Raw genomic sequence first — 26,350 nt, forward strand, 5'->3', positions numbered from 1 at the left:
AACACTTAGCTGAAGGGATAAAAGATGTGTAGCACCTCTGCTTCAGCCCTCTGACTTGTTTCTTTTTTTTTTAATTTCTCTTTGAGAACTTATATTAACCAGGATAAAGTCACAGCCTGAGTTTGTCTCTATGAAACACTCATTTTCAATTTCAGAATAGGGTACTTAGTTTCACCAAAGAAATGCCTAATATTGATCACACATGGAGCAGTATACTGGCCTTAACCCTGGATGCATATTGAGTTTCTCACCCTCTCTAGATCTGAAGTTAATCTTGGCTATAATGTGAGCTTCTAAACATGATTAGAGAGCGACATGTCCCATACCAAAAATTGATCATTAATCTCAGTCATAGATAAGGTTCTTGTCATCCTATTACAGGCTAAGTTATAATCCCATTCATATACTAGGTTTCTAATATTAAAATGTAGGGTGATCATAATCTTGACCACATTGTCTTCCATCCATTTATTCATTGAGTAAATGCTTGCAGGCAGCCTTGTTGGTGCAGAAACAATTTTAGAAGTTATGGATGCAGTAGGAAATAATACTTACTCCTACCTTTACAAAACAGTTAATTATTATAGACAGACAAATAAACTGGTAATTATAATTCTATGTTTTATGTGTTAATAAGAGTTCTTAAAGTGTGCTGGAGAGGTATAGAAAAGGCTACCTAGGGAGGGGCGCTAAAATGGCAGGGTAGAAGGAGGACTAAAAGCTCCTTTCATCCCTTGAAAAAAAAAAGCTAGATAATTATCATATTATTCTGAACACACAAGTGATCAATCTGAGGATGGACATAACAAACTACACAAATAGAGAAAGAAAAGAGGCCACATTGAAGAAGGTAGGAAGTGTGAAGACACAGTTTTGGGGAGCAACAGATTGCAGTTGCTTCAGAGGGGAGCAAGCCCTGGTTTTAGGGAAAGGAACACAAGAGTGGAGCACATAGGATAACACACAAGGAGAATATTTCCCAAGGCCACTGGTTGGGAAAATTAGAGGGGCTGGTTTTTGTGAGTTCTTGTAACCAGCGGTGCTTGAAGACTGGAGTTTTAAAGGTCATTGGACACATAAATCGTGCATGGGGGGAGACTGTTCACTCTTCTTGGAGTGCATCTGTGAGAGGTGGTGTTTACAGAGATGCCTTTCTGGGTACAAAAGAGCTTGAAGGTGCCATATACTTCCTCCACTCCTCAGTATATGAGCAGAGCCCAAAACTGGCTGCCTAGCCTGCTTGCTCCAAGTTCCATGCCCCTGTGCTCTGGTGAAACTGACCTTCTTGGATTAAACTGCACCAGTACCAGCATGGTAAGACCCTCCTAAAACCAGCAAGGGCCCTGGCCTACAACACATTCCTAAAGTTTGGCATTTTAAAGGTCAGCAGGCTTGGTTGGAATAGAGCCTGGAGGGCACTGAGCTACTACTGTAGAGAAGGAAGGAAAACAACTCAGACACGGATAGCATGAAAATGGCCATCTGAAAAATACCTGAGATGCACAGGGGGGAGATTATTCACTATTCTGGGAGTACTTCCCTAAGAATATCAAGCCTGAAGACCACTCTTCATGGACAAAGGAGATGGCCAGCACCATTTGGCTCCCCACCTTCAGTGTAAGCTCAGAATCACCTTCAGTAAACAGCACAGTGCTGACAGTGCCTGCCTAACCTACTTACACCAAGTCCCACAACCTGCGCTCTGCCAGAACTGCCTTTCTCAGTCAAGTTTGCCTCAATCTGGGACCTTTCCCCAGAAGACCAGCAGAAAACACCATGCACACAATGTCTCTGGACCAGAGGGTTCTACAACATTTCAGTTCTAGTGGAAGTAGCATCAGTTCTCATTTAACAAGCAGACCAGTACACACCTAGTTAAAACTCAGCACACTCTGGCCAAGGTCCAAACCCTGCCCAATTCAGGGAAGGAGAGCTTCTGCGGAGGATTGGCCTGAAGGATAGAGCAGCCAAAACACAGCAGCAGTGTGCACGCAGCACACACCAAGGACACTCCCTAAAGTTCCAGGATCTGGACAGTATATGGCCTCTTCTTCATAAAGCCATTACTCTAAGTAATAGAAAACATAGCAGGCTTATCTAACACAGAGAAGAAGACAGCAACTTAGACAAAATGCCAAGATGGGGTAATTCATCCCAAATGAAACAAAAAGATAAGGTCACGGCCAGAAATCTAATTGAGACAGATGTAAATAATATGCCTAATGGAAAATTTAAAGCATCAATCATAAGGATAATTCTGGACTTGATAAAAGAATGGAAGGCTTCAGGGAGGCTGTTAAAGCAGAGATATAAAAGTTACAAATCTGTCAGAAATTGAAAGCACAATAACAGATTCAAAACAGACTAAGAGTAATGAACACAAGAATGGAAAATGCAGAGAAATGAATACATATAGAAGCTAATAATGAAGCTGAACAAAAGAAAGAATTATGTAACACAAGAATAGACTTAGTGAACTCAGTGACAACATCAGACATAATAACATTTGTATCATAGGGGTCCCAGAAGAAGAGTGAGAAAAGAGGGCAGAAATTTTATTTGAGCAAATAATAGAAGAAAACTTTCTGAATCTGAAGGAGGAAACCAAACATCCAAATCCAGGAAGCACAGAGAACTCCATCAAAATCAACAAAAGCAGGAAAACACCAAAATACATTGTAATTAAATTTATAAAATATTAGCTATACAAAAAAAAAAATCCTAAAAGGACCAAGACAAAAGAAGTCCCCAACTTACAAGAGAAGACCCTAAAGTTAGCTGCATATAACTCAAAAGAAATTTGGCAAGATAAAAGGGCATGATATATTCAAAGTGATGAATGGAAAAAATATGCAGCCGAGAATAGTCTATATAGTGACGCTGTCATTTAGAATAGAAGGAGAGATAAAAAGTATCCCAGACAAACAAAAACTAAAGGAGTTCTTGACCACTAAACCAGCCATGGAAGAAATATTAAAGAGTACTCTTTGAATGGGAAGGAAAGATCAAAGTGACAAAGAAATAAGGATCAGAGAAAATCCCCAGAAACAATGACAAAACAAGTAAAAATGGCAATAAAAACAAACCTATCAATAATAACTCTGAATGTGGCACCTAGGTGGCTCAATTGGTTGAGTATCCAACTTTTGATTTCAGCTCAGGTCCTTATCTCATGGTTCATGGGATCAAGGACCACACCAGGCTCCATGCTCATGGTGAGGAGGCTTCTCAGAAGTGCGACCAATTTCTGTATATTGATTTTATATCTTGCTACATTGCTTAATTACTGTTATCAGCTCTAACAGTTTTTTGGTGGAGTCTTTCAGGTTTTCCATGTAGAATATCATGTCGTCTGTGAAGAGTGAAAGTTTGACTTCTTCTTTGACAATTTGGGTGCTTTTAATTTCCTTTTGTTATCTGATTGCTGATGCTAAGACTTCCAACACTATGTTGTACAACAGTGGTGGGAGTGGATATCCCTGTTGTGTTCCTGAAAAACTGAGAGATTTCCCCATTAAGGATGATATTAGCTGTGGGCCTTTCATATATGGCTTTTATGATGTTAATGCATGTTCCTTCTATCATGACTTTCATGAGGGTTTTTATCAAGAAAGGATGCTGTATTTTGTCAAATGCTTTTCCTGCATCTGTTGAAAGAATCATATGGTTTTTGTCCTCTCTTTTATGAATGTGGTGTATCACATTGATTGATTTGTGGATATTGAACCAGCCCTGCAGCCCAGGAATGAATCCCACTTGATCATGGTGAATAATTTTTTTAATGCACTGTTGAATTTTGTAGTATCTTGTTGAGAAATTTTGTATCCATGTTCATCAGGGATATTGACCTGTAATTATTTTTAGTGGGGTCTTTGTTTGGCTTGGAAATCAAGGAAATTCTGGCTTCATAGAATGAGCCTGGAAGATCTCCTTCCATTTTTTTGGAATAGTTTGAGAAGTATTGGTATTAATTCTGCCTTAAATGTCTGGTGGAATTCCCCCGGGAAGCCATCAGTCCCAGCTTTCTTATTTTTCAGGAGATTTTTGATAACCAATTCAATTTTTTTGATGGATATGGGTCTCCTCAAACTTTATATTTCTTCCTATTTGAGTTTTGAAAGTGTGTGAGTGTCTAGGAATTTGTCAATTTCCCCCCCGATTGTCCAGGTTGTTGGCAAGTGATTTTTCATAGTATTCCATATTTTTTTTTGTATTTCTGTGCTGTTGGTTGTGATCTCTCCTGTTTTATTTGTGATTTTATCTATTTTGGTCCTCTTTTCTTTTGAGAAGTCTAGCTATGCATTTATCAATTTTGTTTATTCTTTCAAAAAACCAGATCTTGATCTGTTCTTTTTTTTTTTAATCTATGTTATTTATTTCTGCTGTAGTCTTTATTATTTCTCTTCTTCTCCTAGCTTTGGGATTTCTTTGATGCTGCCTTTTTAACTCCTTTAGGTGTAAGGTAAGTTGTGTATTTGGGACATTTCTTTCTTCTTGAAATAGGCCTGGATTGCACTGTATTTTCCTCTTAGGACTGTGTTTGCTGCATCCTAAAGGGTTGGACTGTTGTGTTTTCATTTTCATTTGCTTCCATGTATTTTTTAATTTCTTCTTTAATTTCCTGGTTGACCCAGTCATTCTTTAATAGGATGTTCTTTAACCTCAGTGTATTTGAGGACTTTCCACATTTTTTCTTGTGGTTGATTTCAAGTTTAATAGTGATCTGAAAATATGTGTGGGATGATCTCAGTCTTTTTAATACTTGTAAATTGCTGTTTTATGACCCAGTATATGATCTATTTTGGTGAATATTCCATGTGCACTTGAAAAGAATGTGTATTCTGCTGCTTGAGGATGAAAAGTTCTCAACATATCTTTTAAGTCCATCTGGTCCAATGTGTCATTCAGAGTCATTGTTTCCTTATTGATTTTCTACCTAGATGTAAGTGGAGTATTAAAGATATTAAATATAAAATTATTAAATTAAAATTATGGTTTTATTTTATATACATGTTTATGTTTGTGATTAATTGATTTCTATATTTGGGTGTTTCACATTGGGGGCATAAATATTTACAATTGTTAGCTCTTCTTGATGGATAGATCCCTTATGATATAATGTCCTTCTACATCTCTTGTTACAGTCTTTGTTTTTAAATCTAGTTTTTCAGATATAAGTATGGTTACTGCAGCTGTCTTTTGATATCCAGTAGCATGATAGATCATTCTCCATCCCCTCACTTTCAATCTGCAGGTGTCCTCCGTTTGAAAACTAGTCTCTTATAGTCAGAATATAGGTGAATTTTGTATTTTATCTATTCTGAAACCCTATGTCTTTTGATTAGGGAATTTAGTCCATTTTCATTTAGAATGATTATTGAAATATATAAATTCGGTGTCATTGTATTATCTATAGGTTTTGTGCTTGTGGTGATGTTTCTGGTCCTTTGTAGTCTTTCCACTAACAGAGTCTCCTTTAGGATCTCTTTCAGGGTTGGTTTAGTGGTCATGAACTCCTTTAGGTTTTGTTCATATTGGAAAGCCTTTATCTCTCCTTTTATTCTAAATGATCGTCCGACTGGATAAAGGATTCTTCACTGCATATTTTTCCTATTCAACGCATTGAATGTTTCCTTCCACTCTCTTCTGGCTTGTCAAGTTTCAGTGGACAGGTCTACTACTACCCTTATGTGTCTACCCTTATAAGTTAAGGTCTATTTGTCCCTATCTGCTTTCAGAATTCTCTCTTTATCTTTGTATTTTGCCAGTGTCATTATGATATGTTGTGGTGTTGACCTGTTTGTGTTGATTTGAAGGGAGTTCTTTGTGCCTCTTGGACTTGGATGCCTGTTTCCTTTCCCAGATTAGGGAACTTCTCAGCTATAATTTGTTCAAATAAGCCTTCTGACCTTTTTTCTCACTTTTCTTCCAGAACTCCTATGATATGGATATTAATTAATTTCATGGACTCGCTTAGCTCTCTAATTCTCCTCTCGTAATCTAGTAATTTCCTTTCCTTATTTTCAGCTTCATCATTTCCCATAATTTTATCTTCCATTTCACATATTCTCTCCTCTGCTTATTCCATCTTCACTGTCACTGTATCTAGTTTATTTTTCATCTCACTTATAGCATTTCTTAATTCACCTTGGCTATTTCTTAGGTCTTTGATATTTGCAGCAAGAGATTCTCTGTTGTCTTATAATATTTTTTCAAACCAAGCTATTAGTCTTATGTCTATTATTCTCAATTTTTGTTCAGATATATTGTTTACATCTGTTTTGAGCAATTCTCTGGCTGTTATTTCTTCTTGATTTTTTTTTTGAAGAGAATTCTTCCTTTTCATCATTTATGGTAGGTTTATGTCTTTTACATGTTTTAATAGCTTGTTATATGTCCTGCACCTGCAAGTACTACTATATTAAAAAAGGGTCATACACTATACAGGGCCTGGCTCTTCAGGGAGAGTTTTTGGAGTGTTTTGCATGCACTCTTATTCCTTTTGGCTGCTCTATCCCACTGGTCAGTCATCTACAAAGCTTTTTCTTGCTTGTAGTGGTGGAGTGTTTGGACCTTCACCCAGGTGTGGTCTGATTTGTTTATTGAAGTAATCCATTGCATGGGGAAATGCAGACAAGGTGGCTTACTCAGCATAACCCGGGTGAGCACTCCTACTCTAACCCCAACTGGGGTGCAGGAGCAACTCCTCTACAGTTAGCCCAAAGGGTAGTCCTCAGATGCAGAGCCATGAAGTATCTCCTTGGGATTTTCTCTCTCTCCCTCTCTCTGCCCCTCTCCCACTTGTTCTCTCTCTCTCTCAAGTTAAATTAATAAATAAATACTCTGAAAAAATGGAATAAATGCTCCAAAGACATAGGGTGTCAAAATAGAAAAATAAAGGACCATCTTCCTACAAGAGACTAATTTTAGACCTAAAGAACCACAGATTGATAAAGAGGGGATATAGAAACATTCATTATGTTAGTGGATATCAAAAGAAACCTGAAGGAGCATTACTTATATCAGAACCTAGACATTAAAACAAAGACTGTCACAAGAGAAGGGCACTGTATCATAATAAAGGAGATTATCCAACAAGATATAACTACTGTAAATATTTATGCCTGCAACTTCTGACACCAAAACATACAAAACAATTTAAACCAAACATAAAGGAATTCATTTATAATAATACAATAATACTAGTGGATTTTAACACCGCACTTACATTAATGTAGAAATCATCTAAACAGAAAATCAACTAGAAAAGAATGGCCTTGAATGACATGTTGGACCAGATGTATTTAACAGATATATTCAGAATATTTCATTGTAAAACAGCAGAATACACATTCTTCTTTAGTACAGATGGGACGTTCTCCAGAATAGAACAAATATTGGGCCAAAAATCATGCATCAACAAGTAGAAAAATATTGAGACCATATCATACAAATTCTCTTATCACAATTTTATGAAACTTGAAGTCAGTCACAAGAAAAAATTTGGAAAGACCACAAATATATGGAGGTTAAACAACATGCTACTAAGCAATAAATGGGTCAACCAGGAAATCAAAAAAGAAATAAAAGATATACACGGAAATAAGTGAAAATGAAAACACGACAGCCCAAAATCCTTGTGATGAAGCAAAAGCTATCACAAAAGGGAAGTATAAAACAGTAGAAGAAAGGAAAAATCTCAAATAAACAATCTAACCTTACACCTAAAGGAGCTCGAAAAAGAACAACAAATGAAGTCTAAAACTAGTAGAACAATTAAAATAAATATTAGAGTAAAAATAAATCACATAAAATCTAAAATAAGAAGAAAAAACAGAACAGGCAAATGAAGCAAGGTACTGCTTCTTTGAAAATATTGATACAATTTATAAAGCTTTAGACACACATACAAAAAAGAGAAAATACACAGATAAATGAAATTACAACTAAGAGAGAGGAGAAAAACAACCAACACCAGAGAAATAGAATTATAAGAGAATATTATGAAAGACTATATGCCAAAAAATTTGACAACCTAGAAGAAATGGATAAACTCCTAGAAACATATGAACTACCAGAACTGAAACAGACAGAAATGAAAACTCAAACAGCAGAATAATAAGGGAATAAATTGAACCAGGAATGAAAATTCTTCAGAGCCACATAATTTCACAGGTGAATTCTATCAAACATTTTAAAGAAGAGTTAATACCTATTCTTTGCAAACTATTCCAAAAAACAGAAATGCAAGGAAACTTCCAAATTCATTCTATGAGACAAGCATTACCCTGATACAAAAACTAGATAAGACTCCACTACAAAAAGAGCATAGACAAATAACCCTGGCATTACCCTGATACAAAAACTAGATAATACTCCACTACAAAAAGAGCATAGACAAATAACCCTGATGAAAACAAATGAAAAATAAATAAATAAAATTCTAACAAACCAAATCCAAAAGTGCATTAAAAGAAACATTCAGGGGTGCCTGGGTGGCTCAGTCAGTTGAGTGTCTGACTTCAGCTAAGGTCATGATCCTACAGTTTGCGGTTTCATGCCCTGCATCGGGCATTATGCTGCAGACAACTATGAGCCTGGAGCCTGCTTCAGATTCTGTGTCCCCCTTTCTCTCTACCCCTCCCCCACTCGCACTGTCTCAAAAAGAAATGAACATTAAAAAATTTTTTTAAAGAAACATTCACCATGATCAACTTGGATTTATTCTTGGGATGCAAGTGTGGCTCAATATTTGAAAATCAATCAATTTGATACACCACATTAATAAAAAAAAAGATAAACATATGATCTTCTCAATAGATGTAGAAAATGCATTTGAAAAGTACAACATTCATTCATGATAAAAACCCTCAACAAAGTAGGGTTAGAGGGAACATACCTCAACATACTAAAGGCCTTGTACAAAACAAAACACAGCTAATATCCTCAAGGAGTAAAAACTGAGAGCTTTTCCTCTATGGTCAGGAACAAGCATAGGGGTGTGCACTCTCACCACTATTATTTAAGATAGTAATGGAAGTCTTAGACTCAGCAATCAGACAATAAAAAGAAATAAAAGGAATCCAAATTGGCAAGGAAGAAGTACAACTTTCAGTAATTGTAGATGACAAGATATTCAATATAGAAAACCTGAAAGACTTCACCAAAAAGTTACTATAACTGATACACAAATTCATTAAAATCACAGGGTATAAAATCAGTGTACAGAAATCTCTTGCATTCTGTACACTGATAATGAAGCAGCACAAAGAAATCAAGGAATTAGTCCCATTTCCAAATACACCAAGAAGAAAATGTGTAGGAATAAACCTAAGAAAAGAAGTGAGAGATCTGTAGTCTGAAAAATATAAAACATTGATGGAAGAAATTGAAGATGACAAAAAGAAATGGAAAAACATTCCATGCTCATGAATTGGAGGAACAAATATTGTTAAATGTAGATACTAACCACAGCAATCTATACATTTAATGCAATCTCTATAAAAATCCTACCAGCATTATCCACAAAGCTAGAACAAACAATCCTAAAATTTATATGGAACTACAAAATACCCCCAAAATAGCCAAACTTATCAAAGAAAAGCAAAGCTGGAATCATCACAATTCTGGACTTCAAGTTACACTACAAAGCTGAATTTATCAAAATAGTATGTTATTGGCACAAAAAAAAAAAAAAAACAGACACATAGATCAATAGAACACAACAGAAAATCGAGAAATGGACCCACAACCATATGGTCTATTAATATTTGGCAAAGTAAGAAAGAATATACAATGGACAAAATGCAGTCTTTTCAAGAAATTATGTTGGGAAAACTGGACAGCAAAGAATGTCATAAACATAAGCAAAGAATGAAACTGCACCACTTTCTTACACTATACACAAAAATAAATTCAAAAGTGATTAAAGACCTAAATGTGAGACAAAACGCTAGAGAAGAACACAGGTAGCAGCCTCCTTGACATCGTCCATAGTAGTTTCTTCCTAGATATGTCTCTGGAAATAAAACAATCAAAAGCAAAAATAAACTATTGAGACTTCATCAAAATAAAAAGCTTCACAGTGAAGAAAACAATCACAAACTAAAAGTCAACATGCAGAATGGGACAAGATATTTGCAAATGACATATATGATAAATGGTTTGTGTACAAAATATATAAAGAACTTATCAGACTCAACAACAAAAAAAGCAGATAATCCACTTTGAAAATGGGCAGAAGACATGAAAAGAAATTTTATCAAAATATACAGATTGATAATAGACACATGAAAAAATGCTTAACCTCACTCATCATCAGAGAAATACAAATCAAAACTCCAATGAGCTATCACCTCAAACAAGTCAGAATGGCTAAAATTAACAACACAAGAAATAACAGGTGTTGGTGAAGATGTGGTGAAAGAGGAACTCTGTTACACTGTTGGTGGGAATACAAACTAGTGCAGCCATTTTGGAAAACAGTATTGAGGTTCCTCCAAAAAAAAGTGGAAAATAGAACTGTCCTATGATCCAGCAATTTCACTACTAGGTATTTACCCAAAGGTTAAAAAAATACTAATTTTAAGGGATACGTGCACCTGGATGTTTATAGTAGCATTATCAACAGTAGGCAAATTATGGAAAGAGCACAAATGTTCATTGACCAATGAATGTGTAAAGAACATATGGTGGGTGGGTGCGTCTGTGTGTGTGTGTGTGTGTATGTGTCAAATGAATATAATATATAATGAATATTACTCAGCTATAAAAATAATGAAATCTTGTCATTTACAACAATGTGGATGGAGCTAGAAGATATTATGCTATGCGAAATAAATCAGTCAGAGAAAGACAAATACCATGTGATTTCACTCATATGGAGAATTAAGAAGCTAAACAAATAGATATATGGGGAAAAAGAAAATAGGAAAACCAAGTAACATACTCTTAACCAGAGAGAAAAAACTGATGATTACCAGAGGGGAGTTGGGTGGGGGGATGATTTAAATATGTGATAGGTATAAAGGGGACAATTGTGATGAGTACCAGGAGTTGTATGTAAATGATGTTACTAAATTCTACATCTGAAACTAATATTACACTTTATGTTAACTGGAATTTAAATACAATTTGTAATGAAAAAAGGACAAAAAAGAAAAGGTACCTAATTAATATTTAGACTGTCAAGGGTAGTTTTCCAGAGCAGATGATACATCAGATGAGATTTAAATCAGTAGTTTTCAAAATTTAGTAAATTTCTGGGATCAATTTCAAGAATCTTTGATTCAGTAGGTTTGGTATGGGGTTTAAGAATGTGTTTTTTCAAGGGGTACCTGGGTGACTCAGTCAATTAAGAGTCCAACTCTTGATTTTGGCTCAGGTCATGACCTCACAGTTCGTGAGATTGAGCCCAACATTGGGCACTGTGCTGACAGTGTGGAGCCTTTTTGGTGTTCTCTCTCTCTGTCTCTCTGTCTCTCTCTGTCTCTCTCTCCCTCCTTCCCTCTCTTTCTGCCCTTCCTGTGCTCTTGAACTCTCTCTTTTTCTCTCTAAAAAAAGTGGTTTTCAAACAAGTTTCCAGGTAATTCTTGTGTTGATGGATCAGAAAAACTCAGAGCAATGTGAGAACCACTGATCTGAAGGATATGAAAAAGCATACAGGTAAAGGTATAGTACAGAAGAATCACAGAGAAAAAAAAAAGTTCGGTTGTAGGGAATGCAATATGTAATGACCTAGTAAGAGTGGTGATAGTTGGGATAGAGGAAAGGGGATAGGCTCTAAAAAAGATCAATGAAGTGAAATCAATAGGATTCAGTGACTAATTGAATATTGAAGGGGAGAAAGTAAAGGATTTTGGAAAGATACCCAAAGTTCTGAAATGATACCCACATTTTTGGCTTTAAGAACCTAATAGTGATGTCAATATCCAAGATAGGAAACATGGGGAGAATGTGACGTGGGATGGGGGAGATTGGATAATGATGTGTTCATTTTTGACTTTGTTGAATTTGAAATGTTTGTAAGTCAACCGAATAGAGGCATCTAATAGTCACAAAGGTCTAAAGCTCAGGAGAAAGATAAAAACTGAAAGAATATATTTGAAAGGCATAAACATTTAAGTATAATTGAAACCAAAGTAACGAACACAGCTTCCTTAGAAGAGTACATTAAATGAAATCATAAGAATCCTACAATAAGATTCTAGGAAGACCTATTTTTAAGGGAGGCAAAGATTAAAAATTAGGCCTGGGGAAAAAGTGAGCAAGACACTGGAAGAGAGAAGATGGTGTCAAACATGTTAAAAAGATAATGTCAGGGGTGAAAAGATCAACAATTTCAAGTGCTTCAGAGAAGTTAAATAAGAATGGAAAATTTCTCATTGGATATAGCAAAAAGGGAGAGGCTGGTTATTTTCAATTGGTGGAAAAGAAGTCATATTAGAAAGGATTAGAAAGTAATAGGAAGACAAACCACAATTTCTTTATTCATTCATCAGTTGATGGAGATTTAGGCTCTTTCCATAATTTGGCTATTGTTGAGAGTGCTGCTATAAACATTGGGGTACAAGTGCCCCTATGCATCAGTACTCCTGTATCCCTTGGGTAAATTCCTAGCAGTGCTATTGCTGGGTCATAGGATAGGTCTATTTTTAATTTTTTGATGAACCTCCACACTGTTTTCCAGAGTGGCTGCACCAATTTGCATTCCCACCAACAGTGCAAGAGGGTTCCTGTTTCTCCACATCCTCGCCAGCATCTATAGTCTCCTGATTTGTTCATTTTGGCCACTCTGACTGGCATCAGGTGATATCTGAGTGTGGTTTTGATTTGTATTTCCCTGATGAGGAGCGACGTTGAGCATCTTTTCATGTGCCTGTTGGCCATCCGGATGTCTTCTGTAGAGAAATGTCTATTCATGTCTTCTGCCCATTTCTTCACTGGGTTATTTGTTTTTCGGGTGTGGAGTTTGGTGAGCTCTTTATAGATTTTGGATACTAGCCCTTTGTCCGATATGTCATTTGCAAATATCTTTTCCCATTCCGTTGGTTGCCTTTTAGTTTTGTTGGTTGTTTCCTTTGCTGTGCAGAAGCTTTTTATCTTCATAAGGTCCCAGTAGTTCACTTTTGCTTTTAATTCCCTTGCCTTTGGGGATGTGTCGAGTAAGAGATTGCTACGGCTGAGGTCAGAGAGGTCTTTTCCTGCTTTCTCCTCTAGGGTTTTGATGGTTTCCTATCTCACTTTCAGGTCCTTTATCCATTTTGAGTTTATTTTTGTGAATGGTGTCAGAAAGTGGTCTAGTTTCAATCTTCTGCGTGTTGCTGTCCAGTTCTCCCAGAACCATTTGTTAAAGAGACTGTTTTTTTTCCATTGGATGTTCCTTCCTGCTTTGTCAAAGATTAGTTGGCCACACATTTGTGCGTCTAGTTCTGGGTTTTCTATTCTATTCCATTGGTCTATGTGTCTGTTTTTGTGCCAATACCATGCTGTCTTGATGATGACAGCTTTGTAGTAAAGGCTAAAGTCTGGGATTGTGATGCCTCCTGCTTTGGTCTTTTTCTTCCAAATTGCTTTGGCTATTCGGGGCCTTTTGTGGTTCCAAATGAATTTTAGGATTGCTTGTTCTAGCTTTGAGAAGAATGCTGGTGCAATTTTGATTGGGATTGCATTGAATGTGTTGATAGCTTGGGTAGTATTGACATTTTGACAATATTTATTGTTCCAATCCATGAGCATGGAATGTTTTTCCATTTCTTTATATCTTCTTCAATTACCTTCATAAGCTTTCTATAGTTTTCAGCATACAGATCTTTTACATCTTTGGTTAGATTTATTCCTAGGTATTTTATGCTTCTTGGTGCAATTGTGAATGGGATCACTTTCTTTATTTGTCTTTCTGTTGCTTCATTGTTAGTGTATATGAATGCAACTGATTTCTGTACATTGATTTCGTATCCTGCAACTTGCTGAATTCATGTATCAGTTCTAGCAGACTTTTGGTGGAGTCTATTGGATTTTCCAGGTATAATATCATGTCATCTGCAAAAAGTGAAAGCTTAACTTCCTCTTTGCCAATTTTGATGCCTTTGATTTCCTTTTGTTGTCTGATTGCTGATGCTAGCACTTCCAACACTATGTTAAACAACAGCGGTGAGAGTGGACATCCCTGTCGTGTTCCTGATCTCAGGGAAAAAGCTCTCAGTTTTTCCTCATTGAGGATGATGTTAGCTGTGGGCTTTTCATAAATGGCTTTAAAGATCTTTAAGTATGTTCCTTCTATCCAGACTTTCTCGAAGGTTTTTATTAAGAAAGGGTGCTGAATTTTGTCAAAGGCCTTTTCTGCATCGATTGACAGGATCATATGGTTCTTATCTTTTCTTTTATTAATGTGATGTATCACGTTGATTGATTTGCGAATGTTGAACCAGCCCTGCATCCCAGGAATGATTCCCACTTGATCATGGTGAATCATTCTTTTTATAAGCTGTTGAATTCGATTTGCTAGTATCTTATTGAGAATTTTTGCATCCATATTCATCAGGGATATTGGCCTGTCGTTCTCTTTTTTTACTGGGTCTCTGGTTTAGGAAGCAAAGTAATACTGGCTTCATAGAATGATTCTGGAAGTTTTCCTTCCCTTTCTATTTTTTGGAATAGCTTGAGAAGGATAGGTATTATCTCTGCTTTAAACGTCTGGTAGAACTTCCCTGGGAAGCCATCTGGTCCTGGACTCTTATTTGTTGGGAGATTTTTGATAACCAATTCAATTTCTTCACTGGTTATGGGTCTGTTCAAGATTTCTATTTCCTCCTGACTGAGTTTTGGAAGAGGGTGGGGTTTAGGAATTTGTCCATTTCTTCCAGGTTGCCCAGTTTGTTGTCATATAATTTTCCTAGTATTCCCTGATAATTGTTTGTATCTCTGAGGGATTGATTGTAATAATTCCATTTTCATTCATGATTTTATCTATTTGGGTCAGCTCCCTTTTCTTTTTGAGAAGCCTGGCTAGAGGTTTATCAATTATATATTTTTTTCAAAAAACCAAGTCTTGGTTTCGTTGATCTGCTCTACAGTTTTTTTTAGATTCTATATTGTTTATTTCTGCTCTGATCTTCATTATATCTCTTCTTCTGCTGGGTTTAGGCTGTCTTTGCTGTTCTGCTTCTAGTTCCTTTAGGTGTGCTGTTAGATTTTGTATTTGGGATTTTTCTTGTTTCTTGAGATAGGCCTAGATTGCAATGTATTTTCCTCTCAGGACCGCCTTTGCTGCATCAAAGCATTTAGATTGTTGTATTTTCATTTTCATTTGTTTCCATATATTTTTTAATTTCTTCTCTAATTGCCTGGTTGACCCACTCATTCTTTAGTAGGGTGTTCTTTAACCTCCATGCTTTTGGAGGTTTTCCAGCCTTTTTCCTGTGGTTGATTTCAACCTTCATAGCATTGTGGTCTGAAAGTATGCATGGTATGATTTCAATTCTTGTATACTTATGAAGGGCTGTTTTGTGACCCAGTATGTGATCTATCTTGGAGAATGTTCCATGTGCACTCGAGAAGAAAGTATATTCTGTTGCTTTGGGATGCAGAGTTCTAAATAGATCTGTCAAGTCCATCTGATCCAATGTATCACTCAGGGCCCTTGTTTCTTTATTGACCGTGTATCTAGATGATCTATCCATTTCTGTCAGTGGAGTGTTAAAGTCCCCTGCAATGACCACATTCTTATCCATAAGGTTGCTTATGTTTATGAGTAATTGTTTTATATATTTCGGGGCTCCCGTATTCGGTGCATAGACATTTATACTTGTTAGCTTTTCCTGATGGATAGACCCTGTAATTATTATATAATGCCCTTCTTCATCTCTTGTTACAGCCTTTAATTTAAAGTCTAGTTTGTCTGATATAAGTATGGCTACTCCAGCTTTCTTTTGGCTTCCAGTGGCATGATAAATAGTTCTCCATCCCCTCACTCTCAATCTAAAGGTGTCCTCAGGTCTAAAATGAGTCTCTTGTAGACAGCAAATAGATGGGTCTTGTGTTTTTATCCATTTTGATACCCTATGTCTTTTGGTTGGCATATTTAGTCCATTTACATTCAGTGTTATAGAAAGATACGGGTTTAGAGTCATTGTGATGTCTGTATGTTTTATGCTTGTAGCGATGTCTCTGGTACTTTGTCTCACAGGATCCCCCTTAGGATCTCTTGTAGGGCTGGTTTAGTGGTGACAAATTCCTTCAGTTTTTGTTTGTTTGGGAAGACCTTTATCTCTCCTTCTATTCTAAATGACAGACTTGCTGGATAAAGGATTCTCGGCTGCATATTTTTCCTATTCATCACACTGAAGATCTCCTGCCATTCTTTTCTGGCCTGCCAAGTTTCAGTTGAGAGATCGGTCACTAGTCTTATAGGTCCCTTTATATGTTAGAGTACGTTTATCCCTCGCTGCTTTCAGAATTTTCTCTTTATCCTTGTATTTTGCCAGTTTCACGATGGTATGTCCTGCAGAAGATTGATTCAAGTTACATCTGAAAGGAGTTCTCTGTGCCTCTTGGATTTCAATGCCTTTTTGCTTCCCCAGATCCGGGACGTTCCTAGCTATGATTTCCTCAAGTACACCTTCAGCACCTTTCCCTCTCTCTTCCTCCTCTGGAATACCAATTATGCGTAGATTCTCTTTAGTGCATCACTTAGTTCTCTAATTTTCCCCTCATACTCCTGGATTTTTTTTTTATCTCTCTTTTCCTCAGCTTCTTCTTTTCCCATAATTTTATCCTCTAGTTCACCTATTCTCTCCTCTGCCTCTTCAATCCGACCCATGGTCATTTCCATTTTATTTTGCAGCTCGTTTATCACATTTTTTAGCTCCTCCTGGCTGTTCCTTAGTCCCTTGATCTCTGTAGCAATAGATTCTCTGCTGTCCTCTATACTGTTTTCAAGCCCAGTGATTAGTTTTATGACCGTTATTCTAAATTCACTTTCTGTTATATAGTTTAAATCATTTTTGATCAGTTCGTTAGCTCTCGTTATTTCCTGGAGATTCTTTTGATTGGAATTCTTCCGTTTGGTCATTTTGGATAGTTCCTGGAGTGGTGCAGAACTGCAGGGCACTTCCCCTGTGCTGTCTTGAACAACTTGCCTTGGTGGGTGGGGCTGCAGTCAGACCTATTGTCTGCTCCCAGCCCACTGCTGGGGCCACAGTCAGACTGGTGTGTGCCTTCTCTTTCCCTATCTTAGGGGCGGGATTCACTGTTGGTTGGTGTGGTTCATCTGGGCTACTTGCACAATGCCAGGCTTGTGGTGCTAGGGATCTGGCGTATTAGCGGGGGTGGATAGGCAAGGTGCACGGGGGCGGGAGGGGCAGGCTTAGCTAGCTTCTCCTTCAGTGATCAGCTTCGGGAGGGGACCTGAGGCAGCAGGAGGGAGTCAGATCCACCACCAGAGGTGTGGATCTGCAAAAGCACAGGTTGGGTCTTTGTGAGGTGCAAGCAAGTTCTCTGGCAGGAACTGGTTCCCTTTGGGATTATGGCTGGGGGATGGGCGAGGGAGATGGTGCTGGCGAGTGCTTTTGTTCCCCGCCAAACTGAGCTCTATCATCCTGGGGCTTAGCAACTCTCCCTCCAGTTGTCCTCAAGCCTTCCCACTCTCTGAGCTGTGCTTGGCTCCGGAGACTCTGTTCTGCTAGTCTTTTGGCGGTTTTCTTGGTTATTTAGGCAGGTATAGGTGGAATCTAAGTGATCAGAAGGACGTGGTGAGCCCAGCATTCTCCTACGTCACCATCTTCAAAATCCAATTCCTCTCCCCTCTTTCAATCTACAGGTGTCTCTAGGTCTAAAATGAGTCTGTTGTAGGCAGCATATGATGTGACTTATTTTTTAATCCATTCTGACCCGCTATGACTTTAGATTGGAGTGTTTAGTCCATTTACATTTAAAGTAATTTTGATAAATGGTGCTGGGAGAACTGGACAGCAACATGCAGAAGGTTGAAACTAGACCACTTTCTCACACCATTCACAAAAATAAACTCAAAATGGATAAAGGACCTGAATGTGAGACAGGAAACCATCAAAACCTTAGAGGAGAAAGCAGGAAAAGACCTCTCTGACCTCAGCCGTAGCAATCTCTTACTCGACACATCCCCAAAGGCAAGGGAATTAAAAGCAAAAGTGAACTACTGGGACCTTATGAAGATAAAAAGCTTCTGCACAGCAAAGGAAACAACCAACAAAACTAAAAGGCAACCAACGGAATGGGAAAAGATATTTGCAAATGACATATCGGACAAAGGGCTAGTATCCAAAATCTATAAAGAGCTCACCAAACTCCACACCCGAAAAACAAATAACCCAGTGAAGAAATGGGCAGAAAACATGAATAGACACTTCTCTAAAGAAGACATCCGGATGGCCAACAGGCACATGAAAAGATGTTCAGCGTCGCTCCTTATCAGGGAAATACAAATCAAAACCACACTCAGGTATCACCTCACGCCAGTCCGAGTGGCCAAAATGAACAAATCAGGAGACTATAGATGCTGGAGAAGATGTGGAGAAACAGGAACCCTCTTGCACTGTTGGTGGGAATGCAAATTGGTGCAGCCGCTCTGGAAAGCAGTGTGGAGGTTCCTCAGAAAATTAAAAATAGACCTACCCTATGACCCAGCAATAGCACTGCTAGGAATTTATCCAAGGGATACAGGAGTACTGATGCATAGGGGCACTTGTACCCCAATGTTCATAGCAGCACTCTCAACAATAGCCAAATTATGGAAAGACCCTAAATGTCCATCAACTGATGAATGGATAAAGAAATTGTGGTTTATATACACAATGGAATACTACGTGGCAATGAGAAAAAATGAAATATGGCCTTTTGTAGCAACATGGATGGAACTGGAGAGTGTGATGCTAAGTGAAATAAGCCATACAGAGAAAGACAGATACCATATGGTTTCACTCTTATGTGGATCCTGAGAAACTTAAAAGGAACCCATGGGGGAGGGGGAGGAAAAAAGAAAAAAAAAAGAGGTTAGAGTGGGAGAGAGCCAAAGCATAAGAGACTGTTAAAAACTGAGAACAAACTGAGGGTTGATGGGGGGTGGGAGGGAGGAGAGGGTGGGTGATGGGTATTGAGGAGGGCACCTTTTGGGATGAGCACTGGGTGGTGTATGGAAACCAATTTGACAATAAATTTCATATAAAAAAAATAAAGTAATGTTGATAGATATGCATTGATTGACATTTTATTACTTATTTTGTTGTTTCTGGAAATTTTCTCTGATCCTTTCTTGTCTTTTTGTCTTTCGTGTTTTGCTGTTTTTCTTTAGTGATATATTTGGATTTCTTTCTAGCTATTCATTGTATGTTTTTTAGTTATTTTTGATGTATGGTTACCATTAGCTTTGTATATAAACTCTTCTGGAAATATCAGTTTATATTAAGTTGATGGTCATTCAAGTTTGAACACATTCACTTCTCTTCTCCCCATATTTCAGGTGTATGTTATATTTTATATCCTTTTTGTACATGTCTGTTCCCTCACTGATTTTTACATAAATATTCATTTTTACTGCTTTGGTTTTTCCTGCGTTTACACTGTCACTTTGGTCTCTACTTTGCACTCAAAGTTTTCCCTTTAATATTTCTTGTAGGACTGCTTTAGTGTTCATAAACTCCTTTATGAGTTTATGTGGGTTTTTTTTTGTTGTTGTTTGTTTTTTGTCTGAGAAATTCTTTATCTCTTCTATTCTGAATTATAGCCTTGCTGTATAGAGAATTCTTGGCTGCAGAGTTTTTATTTTCATTCATGCTATTCTTTTCTGACTTGCTGGGATTATGTTGAAAAATATTTAGCTAGCCATATGGGGTTTTCTTTTGTAAGTTAAGAACTTCTTTTGCCTTGCTGCTTTTAAGATTTTTATTTGTAATTATATTTTGACAATTAAATTACAGTATGTCTTGGTGTTGGTCTGCTTTACTTTATTTTGATGGGAGTTCTCTGTGACTCTTGTATCTGGAACGTCTGTTTCCATCCCCAGATTAGGGAAGTTTTCAACGATTATTTCTTCAAATAAATTTTCTGCCTCTCTTTCTCTCTATTCTCCGTCTTGGACTCCTATAATATAAATGTTACTACATTTGATGGAGTCACTGAGTTCCCTAAGTCTATCCTTGTGTTACATACTTTGTTTTTCAGTGTTTTTTTGTTCAGTTTCATTACTTTGTCTCCTAAGTCACTAATTCATTCTTCTGCTTCTAGCCTGCTGTTTATTGTATCAAGCATGTTTCTTTTTAAAAAAAAAATAATGTTTCTTTATTTTTGAGAGAGAGAGACAGAGAGGGAGAGAGAGAGATAGTGTGAGTCAGGGAGGGGAAGAGAAAGGGAGAGACGCAGAATCAGAACAGGTTCCAGGATCTGAGCTGTCAGCACAGAATCCGACATACGGCTCAAACTCATGAACCATGAGATCATGCCCTGAGATGAAGTCAGATGCTTAACTGACTGAGCCACCCAGATGCCCCTGCACCAAATGTGCTTCTAAACTTGTTTATTGCACTCTTCATCTCTGATTGAATCTTTTTAATTCTTATCTCAGTGGTAAGGGTCTCACTGATGTCTTCTATTCTTTTCTCAAGTCCAGTGAGTATCATTATAATCATTGCTTTAAGTTCTCCATCAGACATGTTACTTATACCTGTTTTGCTTAGATCTCTGTCTTTCACCTATTGTGTTCTTTCATTTGGGATAATTTCCTCTTTCTTCACATTTTGTCTAAGTGTCTGTCTTCTTCTCTGTGTTGGAAAAGACAGCTATGTCTCCTGCTCCTAACAATAATGACCCTATGAAGAAGATATCATGCAATGTCCAGTGCCTGGTGTTGCATGGAATTTCTCTTGTGTGTTCTGTATGCACTCTGATGTTGTTTTGGTTGTTCTATCCTTCAGGCCAGTAATATGTAGTCATTCTTGCCTGATGTGGGCAGTGTTTGATTCTGGCCTGAATGTGGCAAGTTTTAATTCAGTGTGCTCTGATCTGCTTGTGAAATGAGTCCTGTCATCCCTTCCACAGTAACTGAGGCCCTGAAAACTCTCTGGTCTGGAGAAATGGTGTGGGCAGATGTTTGTGCTGGTCTTCTGGGGAAGGGCCCACAGTACTGGAATTGAGACTAACGTGACTGAGAAAGGCAGTTCCACCAGAACGAAGATGGTGGGACTTGGTGTAAACAAGTTAGGCAGAGTTGGTGCTGTGCCACTTCCTGCAGGTGTTTCTGTGTTTATACTGAAGAGTGGGGGAGGGAGATGGCAGCTGCCAGCTGTTTTTTTTTTCCCAGAGAGGTGTCTCCCTGAACACTGCATCTCAGAGACACACTCTGAGAAAACCAAATCACCTCCCCCTGTGGTCCCCAGGCATTTTTCAGTAGTTGTTTCCATGCTCTCTGCCCCAGAATTATTTGCATGCCTTCTTACCAGGAGCAGTGAAGTGCCCTCCAAGCTCTATCCCAGGTAAGCTAATTGACCTTTAAACTCCAGGCTTTAAGCCTGGGTGACTGCCAGAACTGACAAAATTCAGGCCCTCTTGTTTTTCAAACCAATGGCTTTGAGGAAATATTCTTTTTTTTTTTTGTAATGTTTATTCATTTTTAAAAAACAGAGAGAGAGCATGAACGGAGAGTAGCAGAGAGAGAGGGAGTCACAGAATCTGAAGCAGGCTCCAGGCTCTCAGCTGTCAGCACAGAGCCCGATACGGGGTTCAAACCCACAAACTGTGAGATCATAACCTGAGCTGAAGTCAGATGCTCAACCGACTGAGACACCCAGGTGCCTCATGTCCACTTTATATTTTAAAGGATTACATTTCTTGCTATGTAGGTCATGTGTTATGAGGGACCATTTAGGTGTTTATTATGGTTATTCAGGTGACAGAACATGATGGCATAGACTAGGGTATTAACAGTGGTGACAAATAGAAGTGGATGGGTAGGGAATATATTTCTTAGGTATATCCCTCATAACTCGCTGATAAATATGAGCTATAGGGGAAAAGAATAAAAACTCCTGGGGCGCCTGGGTGGCTCAGTTGGTTAAGCGTCTGACTTCAGCTCAGGTCATGATCTCACAGGTTCATGAGTTTGAGCCCCACGTTGGGCTCTGTGCTGACAGCTCAGAACCCAGAGCCTGCTTTGAATTCTATGGCTCCCTCTCTCTCTGCCCATCGCCACTCATGCTCTGTCTCTCTCCGTCTCAAAAATAAACACTATTTAAAAAAATAACTCCTGAGTTTTGGTTTCAACAACTGGTTTCACTATTTACTGAGATAGGAGGAGTAAATTTGAGGGAGAAGTCAATGATGTACTTTGGATATGTTTAGTTTGAGATGAAAATTAAACAAATGTAAATATCAAGTAGGAAATTGAATAAAGGAGTCTAGAATTCAATGTAGAGGTTGGAGAATAGTTTAGGTAATGAGAAGAACATGATCAAGTCACAGATATGTGAAAGTATGGGATATGTTAAAGTATACAATTAGTTAAATTTTGCCAGTGTATATTTTGCAAAAGTAGGAAGAGTAAAAATTAAGGCTAAAAGGTAGGTTAGGTCTGAGTTATCAGGGCTTGGATGTTTGGATGAAGTGTTTGAGCTTCATTACTTGGATATAAGGGAGCCATTAAAATTTTGAACAGAAGAATAACATGAATAAACAGAAGTTTAGGAAGATTGAAATAATATAGCAAAAACAATGTTCAAAAAGAGTAATGAAGTTGGAGAACTTAGGCATACCAATTTCAAAATTTACTATAAAAAGCTACAATAATCAAGACCGTGTGGTAAACCCTCATATTTATGGCAAATTAATTTTTAAAAAGGGTGCCAATACTAATTAATGGAAAAATAATAGTCTTTTCAACAAATGATGCTGGAACATACTAAATATCTATATACAAAACAATGGAATCATACCCCCTACCTTTTACCATATATAAAAACTAACTCAAAATGAACCAAGCACATAAATGTAAGAACTAAAGCTACAAAACTTTTAAAACATAACAGTAAATCTTTGTGACCTTGAGTTAGAAAAGTTTCTTAAATATAACACTAAAAGCACAAGTGACTAAATAATAAATAAATAAATAAATAAATAAATATTTGGACTTCCTTGAAATCAAAAACTTTTGTGCTTCAAAGTGTACCATCAAGAAAGTGAAAGATGGCCGCTGCCTCTGGATGGAGCGAAGCATCAGTGGTTCCTTTTCTAACCATTGCAGAGCTGACCCCTTTGGAGGGCTCAGCAACAGCAGCTTCTTACATGGAGGATCAATGTATTAGTGGTTCCTACTCTTGGAGAACACAAAGGTGTTGGCTCCTTGTGGGGTGAAGGGACATCAGTGGCTCCCTCTTGCGGGTTGAGGTTGTTAATAGCTCTTTATGGGAGAGCAGAATGTGGCTCTTTGGGTGGCAAGTTGAATGAAGCAGCTTCTTGAGGGGAATGTGGAGCCCTAGCGGCTCCTTCTGGGGTTAGGCAAAGAAACAAGGGGCCCTTCTGGGAAATTCAGCACTGATGCATCTCAGGGGGACAGTGAGAAGGGCAGCAGTTTTTTTTTTTTTTTTTCTGGGTGTGGGGCATGTAGTGGTAGCAGCTTCTTCTTGGGAGGATGCAGTGGTGGTGTCTCCTTCTAAGGGAGTAGACTAGTAGCAGCTCGTTTTCTGATGAAATACAACAGAAATGACTGCGGAACTGGAAGCAAATAACCTGTGATTCCTTGGGGGAAAGAAGATGGATAGTGGATCCTTAGGGGGCAGTGCAGTGGAGGATCCTTCTTGGGGAGCAAGGGAATGACAGCTCCTTTGAGGATGCAGATAAGATACAACTTCTTGGGTTGGGGCAAAGTCATAATGATTCCTTATTGAAGTGGCAGAGCAGCATGGGATCCAGGCAGCACCATCAACTGGGGTCAGTGCCAAGAAGGACTCCCTGGTGGTGAGGGCTGCTGGGGTTCACCTTCTGTTCTTTTCCCCCATGAGTTTTCCCTCTTGGTACCAGCTGCACCAGACTGGGACAAGGTAGGTAAGATACTTCCTATACTTTTTTGTATGGCCATGTTCAAGTTTTTGCCCCTGGGTTGTTATAATTATTTCATATATTCTGGAGCTCTCTCAGATATATTTTTGTGAGTATATAGTTGCTTATTCCTTATTTTTGTTGTTATCGTGGAAGGAAATGAGCATTGAGACCTTCTTACTCTGCTAATTTGCTGACATCCATCCTATATAACTGAATTTGTATAAAATACTCAAAATGGGTAACTCTATAAAGATATAGATTAGTGGTTGTCCAGGGCTCGAGTGAGTGGGTGATTACAGAATGATGGCGAAAGAGTGAAGATTTTATTTCAGAGGTAGTTATCTTTCTAAAATTGATGTGGTTATATTACAAAATTCTGTGAATATACTAAAACATTTAATTGTACCCTTTAAATGGTTGAATTGTATGGTATACAAATTCTATCTCAATAGAAATGTTATAAAAGTAATATGGCATCAGTTGGAAGAAGGATTGGAGAGGACGAAACTTGGAGGCAGAGAAACGTGTTAGGGGTTTTTGTAATAGTCTGGTTGAGAAAATAAAGGTCTATACGAGGGCAATATTCTTGGGAATTGGAAGGAGGAGAGCATGGCAACACAACATATTGTAGAGATACAATCAGTAGAACTCACTATTTAGTTGCATGTGGAGTGTGTAAAGGTTAGAAGACAAAAACTAAAGTGTTGTGTGTGGGTAAGTAGGAGGGTTTTGTTATCATTACTAGATACTGGGAACACAGATTGAGTAATAGGTTCTTTTTTCAAAGGAGGTAAGTGAATTCAGAACAATTTTAGTTTTTGATGTGTTGTCAGGACAATCTTTAAAAGATGCTCAGTATCTAATTAAAAATTTCAGATTGGAGCTTAATGTTAGCAAGGGAGTTCTGGTTAAGTATTTAAGAGTCATCAATACATAGTTCATAATTGACACCAGAAAGGTAGCTAAAAGCGTTCATAGAGAGAGTATGAAAAAAAAAAAAACCGAGAAGAGAACTGGAGACAGCCTTGGGAAAATAGTTGAATATAAGAAGCAGCAGCAAGAAAAGGAGAACAAAGCATGCTAAAAAAGGAAGGAGGGAAGACATTATAAGATGAAAGAACAATATCAGAGTGGATTTACCAGGGGATTGGAACTGGACTTTTAAAGATAGGGGTATAGAAGAGAGGCTGAATGTGTCCCAGGAGTTAGAAGAGCAATATCATAAAACTAAAATGGAGACTGGTATGGAAATAATGGAAAAAGATCTTAAAAGTCCTGAGGCTCATCCACCATAGCCTCTTGGAAAACCTGAGAGTTGGGAAAAAGTTGATTTGGCCCAACTGGAGATCCCTGTTACCCTTCCTAGGTGAGGTTCTCACTTACCAATGGAACATCCCAGAAAGATCTGGCCCAGGGCCTAATGATTCTGCTTGTGTTTCCTGGATCTATTATTCTGCAGTGGATCCCATCAAGGTAAAGACAATATTGCTTTCTTGGAGGTAAGTCTCATAAATGGGCAGAGCCCAACCCTGAAATAATGCAGCCCAGAGTTTGCGGAAAATTCCTCAAATGTGGTACTTATTTTAAAGACAGAAGGAGGGATGAAGGGAATAGGTAGCACCATATCTTTGTCCTAAGGGTTTTCTTCTTTGTTTCTTTTCTTTTCTTTTTCCTTTTGAATCCTATAGGTGAGTATGTTCCCATTTAAAAAGCCTAGGATTGGTTGTCAAACAATTGGAGTTTTAGTCCCAAAATTTGTTTCAATATTGCTTTTGGAGTGAATTTTGATAGGGCATTATCTCCCCATTTCCTCATCTGGAAAGTGAGTGTATCTATCTATCCAACCATTCACAACCATCTGTCAGCAATAATTTATTGAGAGACTACTATATTTTAGGGATTTTATTTGGTGCTTTGGATGATAAAAATGTAAGACACAGTTCCCATCTTCAATCATATCTATATATGTATATATATATAATTAAATATATTATAATTATAATAAATAACAATATAATATAACATAAATTAAATATAATATAAATTTATTTTCACATATATTTATTTATATAAATATATATTATATGTATATGTAAATATATATATATATATTTTATATATACAAATAAGTAAAATACTAACAGCTCCTTAAAAAAACATGTAATAGAGGGGTGCCTGGGTGGCTCCATTGGATAAACACCCAGCCCTTGACCTCAGCTCAGGTCATGATCTCACAGTTAGTGGGTTTGAGCCCCACTAGGGATTTTCTCTCTCCCTCTCTCTGCCT

The 26,350-nt window shown here is 37.7% G+C and overlaps 1 protein-coding gene across 7 annotated transcripts in view; it reads left to right on the forward strand.

The window, feature by feature from the left end:
* Window positions 1-26,350, forward strand: part of HEPH (hephaestin) — an 85,480-nt gene that overhangs the window by 48,964 nt on the left and 10,166 nt on the right. For all 7 annotated transcript variants that reach the window (XM_045471361.1, XM_045471355.1, XM_045471360.1 and 4 more), the window contains one exon: window positions 25,430-25,536. In XM_045471361.1, the coding sequence (XP_045327317.1) occupies window positions 25,430-25,536 (107 nt within the window). The remainder of the gene's footprint in view (window positions 1-25,429; window positions 25,537-26,350) is intronic.

This window comes from Leopardus geoffroyi, chromosome X (assembly GCF_018350155.1).
Source record: "Leopardus geoffroyi isolate Oge1 chromosome X, O.geoffroyi_Oge1_pat1.0, whole genome shotgun sequence".
NCBI classification, from domain to species: Eukaryota; Metazoa; Chordata; class Mammalia; order Carnivora; family Felidae; genus Leopardus; species Leopardus geoffroyi.